The 9052-nt window shown below is 35.3% G+C and overlaps 1 protein-coding gene across 2 annotated transcripts; it reads right to left on the bottom strand.

Moving 5' to 3' along the window:
* Positions 1-298: 298 nt before the first annotated feature.
* LOC109111882 (sodium/hydrogen exchanger 3-like) lies at positions 299-8214 on the bottom strand. Of its 2 annotated transcripts, XM_042776495.1 has the most exons (17): positions 7539-8211; positions 6300-6602; positions 6056-6216; positions 5876-5954; positions 5602-5779; positions 5238-5458; positions 4505-4707; positions 4303-4392; positions 4013-4083; positions 3790-3919; positions 3424-3587; positions 3067-3184; positions 2808-2981; positions 2659-2707; positions 2127-2198; positions 1736-1985; positions 299-1646 (listed from the first exon to the last, which is right to left on the bottom strand). In XM_042776495.1, the coding sequence occupies exons 1-17, from the start codon at positions 7765-7767 to the stop codon at positions 1628-1630; spliced, it is 2511 nt and encodes an 836-aa protein (XP_042632429.1). In that variant the 5' UTR covers positions 7768-8211; the 3' UTR covers positions 299-1627. The 2 variants fall into 2 exon arrangements, with proteins under 2 accessions (XP_042632429.1, XP_042632428.1); XM_042776494.1 differs by having other exon boundaries at positions 5602-5954; positions 7539-8214.
* Between the last annotated feature and the right edge of the window lie 838 nt (positions 8215-9052).

A 9052-nucleotide genomic window follows, 5' to 3' on the forward strand; every position in this document is an offset into this window, starting at 1 on the left:
GATGGATATGTCTTTTGAACTGTTTGTCTTGAACAAAAATGATACATATGAATAAATATTGAATGTACATGCATTTTTGTTTACTGTGCAAGAAAGGAGAATGTAGTTCAGTGTTATTAACTATTAAAAATGATTTTTGGGTATTTGAAATAAAATGTAAGTATTAGATGATTAACTATAAAAAGAATGAAAAGAAGAAATATTACTAAAACTAAAAAAGAAAGCTAAATATAAATATTACAAAAATATATTTAATTCATTATACATAGCGAAATTACTTTTTTTCTGATTGAAAAAATCCACTCATAAATGAAAATAATAGCCATCTTAATTGTACTAATGTAGAAGCGTGAAGTGAGAACGGCTAACAAGATTAGATAAATAGAAATGTTGATAAACATTTTATAATCCCATAAAGAAAAGAACAATGCCCCAATAAATACATTATTTGAATGACAAGATACAACCCATTGATTTAAAATATGACCTTTTCCTTAGTTTGTAACAGTTAACACCTCAATTCACTCACAAATAGATTAAAATACTAACATCACCGCTGAATTCTAAGTAAGTGAATAACTCACTTTATATAAAAATTTACTTGATACTTCCTTATTAATTTAGTTCCATATTGCAGTGCAGGGAAGAATGTGCCTAGTAGAGGTGACGTCACTGTTAAAGTGCCATTACAAAATTCAACTACAAACTCTATCTTGTAAGAGACTACATGGCTTTGCCCCCGCTATATTATATTGGAAGCTGTTTCCACTACAGAATAAAAATTTTCAAAGGTAATTGTGACTATTTTTTTCTCTCTCACAGTTCTGAGTTTATATTTCAGAATTGTGAGATGTAAACTCTCAATTCTGAGAAAAAAAAAAGTCAGAATTGTGAGAACAAAAAATAATTTATATCTCACATTTCTGAGAAATACTTCTCAGGCAGTGGGGAAAAAGTAATTGCAATTACCTTTTTTATTTTCTGATTCCGTGGCAGAAACAAAGCATTATTGCACAAAACACATTCTCAGCCGTTTTTTAGAGAATAAAATTATAGGAGGCGTATAGTTCATGTCTATACGATTTGAGACCATCTATAGTCTAGTTTACTTCAAAAGTTGACCAAAAAAAAAAACTTTTCAGCATTTTAAAACTGACTAGAGATAGCAAGTAGCAAATAATGTTCATGGCTGTGATGTAAACGGAAGGTTATTGGCTATTAGCTTCCTTTTTAAATTGGAAATATGACAGCACATATAGGATACAGTTTTTGACAAACCATTTCACAAGGTGTTTCAATTGATAATATCGTACACAAATTGGAAAAGGCAAGTGCATCACTAGGAAACCTTTTGAAAGGATTTGTTTTTCTTTTTCTACTGCTGTATGCCCTCAATTGCACATGTTGCTCTAAATGGATTCATCCATGGGAACATCAATGAGATTTTGGTCCATGTGATTTCATTGGCATTTGGCAGTTTCAGTGGGGTTACCTGCAGCTATTCTCCAGTTCCACCTTGTTTTTTTTTTTTTTTTTTGTGTGTGTTTTTTTTTTTTTTTGGACTGAAATCTGTAGACAGGCACTTCTGTGACTGCGGTTGTGCTTTGTGACACGCTGCATTATTGTCTTAGTCAAAGACTGGTCGCCTGTAGTCAAAAAACACATGGTCAGTAACAATACGTCTGCATTTTTTTTTTTCAGGTAAGTGTGGATTAACAGTTGGAAGTGTACTCACATTTCTACATGGTCTGTTTGAGAATGTTCCTCATGTTCTTCCAGAGTTAAAGAAACATCAGCCATGAGGAAGGAGTCTGTGGAGCAGGTGCTGATCCTCATGGGTGCAAGACGCCGGAGTCTGTTGGGTGTCCAGGGCAGGCGCCGCTGGGCCCTCTGGGAAGGTGCGACAGCCTCCGTCTCCATTAGCCAAGGAGGGCTGTGAGTGGGACTGTCCATATCTGGCAAGAATACGGGATTCTCTATGCCAGCCAATGAGATGTGGAAGAAACACACACAAACCTTCAACTTCTTACTTACACAAATGTGTTACTTATGCAAACTATATTGTAGTCCTATATATTTATTGCTCTTTATGTACAAAACAACATCTGTTCAGACTCTTTTCTTACCTCCCACTGTATACGTGTCTCTCATGAAAGTGCTATTGATAGCACCAGTCTCGCTCCCCACAGCAATGTCAACTAAAAACACAAATCATGCTTTGTCAAATGCTGATAAATAGAGAAGAAAGTTTATTAAAAAGTAATGTTAAGGAACATTTACTCATAAGAAAACCATCTTGAGGAGGTTTATGTTTAAAAAAAAAATTTAACTACAACTTTTTATGTAATTATCAATTTAATTACATTCCAAAGCATATACTTGAAAATCAATATACCAACCAAATAAAATATAAACTTATATGTAAATGTATGTAAAATGTATATATATATATTATTTAAATATAATGTATAAATATATATCATAATTTGTTTTTATACAGCTTTATTTATTTAGTACACTATTATTAAATTAATTATAATATTTGTTAATATATGTATCATATATTTTATTAATATTTATTTTAAATTAATTATTTTTTTAGCTAGCTGCTTAGTGTCATAAATACTAATAAATGATGCTAATAAAAAATATTGTTACCTTCATCTCCGTATAGGTGGCCTGTGCCATCTGGGTGTCCATTAGGCATCTGAAGAAAAAAAAAGTATATATATATAAATTGAGAATTAAGAGATGCAATACTATAATTGAGTGATCCAGGTGAAAGAGATGTCACGAAGGTCTACTACCTTATGTGTTAGCTCCTTCTTGTGGTGCTTTGTGATCTTTTTGGCAGGATTGACACCCATCTTAGTTGATTTGAAGGACTCGAGGCGGCTCCTCATGGTCCTCTGAAAGATCTCCTGCACCTCGTCCTCATTCTGGTTGATGCTGAAGTGACTGCGACTGTATTTGTGACGGTGCTGCTCAGAAAGAGAGAAAATTATTGGCCAAATGAGATGCAAACTGTATGTGTGTGTGTGTGTGTGTATGAAGAGCAATTCATACATGCTTTCTGCTCCTGTACAGGTGCTGCTGTAGAAGATGATGGGCATTGATGTCATCCATCGCATTCTTCCTGTCTTGCCCATGGATGTCCAGGGATACAGAGGGAATTGTGTCTTTTCTAATTTGCAAAAGATAAAACATTTGTAATTATCTCACCTTCTAGGAATTTATTTGTCAAATCTGAGCACTTTAGGGTTTGTACCCCTGGCAAATATTCTTAGTACCGGTTGTAAATCTCTGTCCAGACAGTAATTATCTCTCTCCTTCATTACGCATAACTGTTTGATGATCGATTACAACTGATACATGAATTACACAATTGTGTTTAAATGTGATTTAAGCAGTCAGTTCACTTACACAATGGAGGTTACTGAAAAATGTTCGATTCCAAGCTCGTAATTTGACATATCAACCATTATATTAGGCATCACATCTGCAAATTCTGAGCCAAATTGTTTTTTGAAATCTACGTTGGCTGCTTCATCACTACGACTGAAGGCCAGAGAACCTTGGCGTTCACCCTACATGAAGAAAGAACATTTCTCATGAGCTTTATTTTTGACAGTACACAGGTAGCAAATGGATTGCATTACAATCACTATACCTACCCTGATTGTATGTAAAAGTATTGCAAACTTTGTTGTTAAAGGAAACAAATGCAAGTTGAGAAAACCAAACAAATGACAATATTGTGCAATATATAACACCAGTCTGTGCTCTTACCTCACTGACGTAGTTAATAGCGTCCTCCAGATTGAGTTTGTGGAAGATACTAAATAGGTAGTCTCTGTTCTTTCTGGCCTTAGGTTTCATCAATAACCAGCTGATATAATTTTCCTCAAACCTGTTCCAGCTAAGAGAGAGATCAAAGAAGAGATGTGTATTAATATATTTATATTATTTTTATTATTATTCAAGTATATCCACAGAACTGTGGAAAACATACCCTCTGGTCCACCAATTATCTCCTATACGTCCACAAATGTCCTCCACTGCTGCTAGAATGTGGTCAAATGCCTGTAAAAACATAAAACATGACTAATTAAAAAGAAAAAAAAAATTCTATAACCATTAAAATGAGCACATATATGGATGAGTTAAAATAAACCTGTATTTACATTTTAAAATGTATGTATATATAATATATACATTATATTTAAACAAATTCACACACACGTATGTGTAATATTATATACATTGTGTAAGTGTGAAAATCATATAGTGTCAAATAGTTACCCTATTGTTTAGTTTCTCAATAAGTTTTAAGTCTGAATGAGCTGCTCTTTTGACCTTGAGCCACTGAACCAATGGCTTCATTGTGATTCCCTAAAAAGAAACCACATAGACGTTGTTGTTACAGGTTAGGTTGGACGTACAAAAATAATCCAAGCATTCAGAATCTCAAAATTATGATAAGAGTGATGGATATGGTTTTAACCTGAAGAATGACAGTGAAATACACCACAATGAGCGTGGTACTAATCATCAGATTCTTCTCTGGGATCTTGTCTTCGTCTAACAGGGCTGCTAATCCATACGCCACTGCCCCCCGCAGGCCACCGTAGCTCATTACAACCTGGTCAATGACCTCGATGGGAACCAATCTGAACTTGTTCAACATCCAGGTGAACAAGAAAGTACCTGCAAATATAAAACAAACATTTCCAGACATATCATAAAAGCACATCCAAGAGTCATTCTTTGAAAGAAAAATCTTTGGAAATGTCTGGGAGATTTAGCATAATTATTTAAAATAATATTTGTGAACAATATGATTTTTCTATAAAAAATAAAAAAATAAAATAAATAAAAAATACTGCTCTTTCTGTCTTTTTTGTGATTGGTGGATCAGTTAACCTTGGCTAATCCTGTCAAGCACGACCAGCAAATGTTAAAATTTGATTAAAATGTGATTTTGACTTTAAATTTTGACATAAATTGTTATGAATAAATTGATAAAGTTTAATAATGAATATTTTATGATAAGTTTGTGATTTAGTTGATTGCGAATGAATATTGTAGCACTGCCCCATTTTGCCATTCTGGAATAAAAAGAAAAAAAGGTGCAAAGTACATCTAATTGAATGTTGTGAACCAAAATGGTATTTACTGGTGGATTATCAGTTTAATTATATCAAATAAAATAGCAACAATTCCACAACTGCACTCACCTATGATCCTGTATATAAAGACGAAGAGGAGGGTGAGGAGGATGAAACCTGTGTTCCAAACCCAGATCTCTGTATCAATGGCTGTAACACCCAAGAATAAAAAGATCATGGTTTCTGAGCCGTTGGCAAGCAACTTCATGGCATGACGAACCGTTGTGACTGATTTCTCATCCATGTTGGCGTTCACATATTTCTGACAGCATATACCGCAGAAAGTGATTCTGTGACACAAAAAGGCATTCTTCTCCATGAGCTGAATTAACTGCTTAGAAACATTGTGCATTGAGCCTAAACGTCTGCAGTATAGGTGTTGTATTATTTTACATATTTTCTATACATGTTGCATCGTTCAAGAGACTCTTACGAAAGTATTGCAGAGAGGGAGAGCATTTCTGCTGTCAGGTAAGCCAGGTAGCCCACCACAAAGACAAAGCCGGCTTCGATGATCTGAATGTGTTTGGTGCACCTAGTCAGCAACGACAGCAGGATGGCAAACCCAATGCCGAGAAACGAGCCTCCAAATGCCACCACAACAAATGAAACTGTAAGAGGTGGAAAGCGAAATAAATTAATCTGGTAGTTAAATAAATGTATATTGATATGTTGATCATTATGTATGAGTGGTAGAGTTTTTATACATATGCCCTTAAAAATCTCTGCGGCGTCAATCCTTGGGCCACCAAGAGCAACAAAAGCATCAAACACGTTGTAAAGCACCTACAAAAGAGAGAAAGAGAAAAAAAGATGATTGCATAAGTGGATAGATATACTCATTGAGCATAATGGCATTTAGAGCATTTGAGGAAATTGAGACTCACCACTGTGACACCATCATTGAGCAACGACTCTCCAAACACCAGGATAAAGAGCACCTCATTCACATGCACTTCTTCAAACACAGCAATCACGGCCACCGGATCCACCGCGGCGATTAAACTGCCAAACAATAGAAACTGCAGGAGACCAATGTCCAAGTTACCTGATGATTATAGAAATTGTCAAATTAATTTGGTATCCTCTACATTCCAAAATATAAAGGTTTATACTATGAATAAAATGTACCCATCACTCCAGCCTCATAGCAGCCCCAAAGCGAGAGGCCCACTGTAGCTGCATTCCAGCACGTTCCGAAGATGGCGTAAATGAGAATGGCACCCAGGTTGCTGAAAAATAGCTTGTTGGGCATAAAGTAACTTGCATCCAAGATGATCTGGGGCAACAAGTAGTAGAAAAAAGTGGGAGGAAGCAGTTTAAAAGTCTGTGCCCTGTCTGCTCCCCAGACAATTCCTCCCAAAATAAAGCCCAGGATGATGAGCAGACCACTCTCTGGGACCACACTGATGACATGATGGTTTAGTTCAACCACTGGATAGAGAGGAAGAGACAGAGAGAAAACGGTTGACAACTTTTTTAGCCAATTATTTTCAATTTGTGGATGATGTTAATATGATGCATGTTAAAGAGGATGACTTGTTTAGCATTGGCGCTCCCTAAGATTGGTACTGTATTTGAAGTAATTTGGGGCATCTTCTCAGATTATCCAAGCATTCTTGTGGTGTCCATAAATTTAAATATTATATTCACAAGATGTAACTGTCATGAGCAATGCACAAAAATTCAGCAAAACGGTTAACACAATTTAAAATGACATACAGTTATACATTTACATTTACATTCATGCATTTGCCAGATGATATGCACCAAAATCATAATGTGAGTAGATTTTCTGATTTATTTATTTATTTTTAAATAGGCCAAATGTAAAACTAACAGGATTCTTTTATGATTATCATACTGGATCAAGTATTTAGAAGTTGTTATATGTTGTTAATTAGTTTTAATTTATTTAGTTTTCTTGAATTTTGAATTATGTTTTTCTTACTATTAAAATTTTAGCAATAACAGCACATATTATTTTACTATTTTTCTTCCTCTTGCAGAAGCATCCATCAAACTGAGCTATTTTTTTTTCTTTCTCAAATCAACACAAACATTAACAGCACGTGAGGAAAGAACAGATACTAATCGTTCCATACTGATAAAAGAAGCAGGATAAGAATACCAATACTATGTTAATCACAGGCCTTGTGCTGCATGATTAACCCTTTACATAGCAATTTGCAATATGTTTAAAAAAAATTTATGTGATTCTCTGCTATTGTACTCAATTTGCAGTTGCCAAGTTACTCACTATTGATACTAAACTTCCTAGTACAAGGTAATCATTGGATATGGTACACAACAAATCTAATTTCTTACTTGTTAACTGCCAGTTTTTACTTCATAGTTCAAGCTACATACCTGACAGTTTTGCCAATCCAGCCACAAATACCCAAATTATCACCAGGTATGGGGTCTCAACATGATGCCATTTAAATGTAACAATTGGGAGCCCAGTGAGATTCTCTTCCTGTTGATGATGAGGATTCTGGAACACACTTTCATCTTCACTTAGTCCTTGGATTAAAGGGTTAACAAAACACACCAGGAAAACTGCCCTCAACAGGCAGAGATAAACAGAGCTTGCCATTGTGACAGATGAGTGGTTAAGATGCACTTATAGCATCATTCTCATCTCCAGACTATGTGTAGTATAGCTGTCCTTCACAGAATCTCACAACAGTCCTTCAGAGGTTCCCAGTGTGCTTTGTTCTGCTTGCTTGTCCTGAAGTCCTTGGTGAGACAAAGTATTGCAGTTTCCCCTTTTAGTTAGTTTTCGTTTAAATCTGCAGTCGTTTTCAAAGTTCATCCCTCTCTAAGTGACTTGGCTGTCTTTCCATCAGTTGACCCTCTGTGTTTGTGGTCCAGGTGAGAGTAGTGGTTCAATCAGGGTAGAGTAAAAGTGTAATAAGAGCAGTGCTGAAACTTCTAGTCAGCCTTTAATTTGTTACACAGAAAGGGGGCTGAGATCTACGTCATTGGACTGTTGTTACTTTGTCACGTTTATGATGATTACTCTTTCTGCTTCCGTTGAAAAGTTTCCCTTGCACTTCACACTGGTTAGTGTTCAGCCAACTTTAACAGGCTGTACTGCTGCATTGTTACTTTGAAGAATTTTCAGACAACTTTTGGTACAAATATTCCGTCCAGACACTACACAGTGTTTATTGAAAATTGCATTGTGAGACTTTCTATTAAAATGCATGTTGACCTTTAACAGCATTAGAAGGTGGAAGCTGAGTGCATTTATTAAAGTATGGTTCAGTGGGTGGCTGGCAAACGTCCAAAAAGCAATGTCTTCATTCAGACAAATGTAAGAGATTGTTCACCACAAAATCTGAACTGACTTTCTTTCTCAATTCTTGGTCACCACCCAATTATATTGCATGGAAAAGAGCAACTTGGACATTCTGTTAAACATCTCCTTTAATGTTAGACAGAAGAAAGTCAAATGGGTTTGGATCAACATGAGGGTGGGTAAATTATGACAGACTGTTCTTCATGTTTGGGTTAATTGTGCCTTGAATTGTTTTTTTGTTTTTTCTTCTTTTTTTTTTTCTTTATTGAGGTAAATAAGAAGGATGTTTTATAAACACGTTAAACCTTCCTGTTTTGTGAAATCCTATTGCTGAGTTCCGATGGCTTTAGTATACACCAGATTAAAAAAAAAAAAAAAAGAAAGTTTCCACATATTTGAGTTAAACTGTTACTTTACTTGGCCCTGTCTGAGTATGACGTACAAAAAGAAAAAAGAAAAAGAAAAAAGGAAGTGATCAGTACGGCTTGTACCCATGTGTGTGTGCCGGTTTTAATCATAGATCCTGAGAATGACAACTGTACTGCCTACTGAACTGAAAAATAAGTGGAAAGCCTAA

Source organism: Cyprinus carpio, chromosome A19 (assembly GCF_018340385.1).
Source record: "Cyprinus carpio isolate SPL01 chromosome A19, ASM1834038v1, whole genome shotgun sequence".
Classification (NCBI taxonomy): Eukaryota; Metazoa; Chordata; class Actinopteri; order Cypriniformes; family Cyprinidae; genus Cyprinus; species Cyprinus carpio.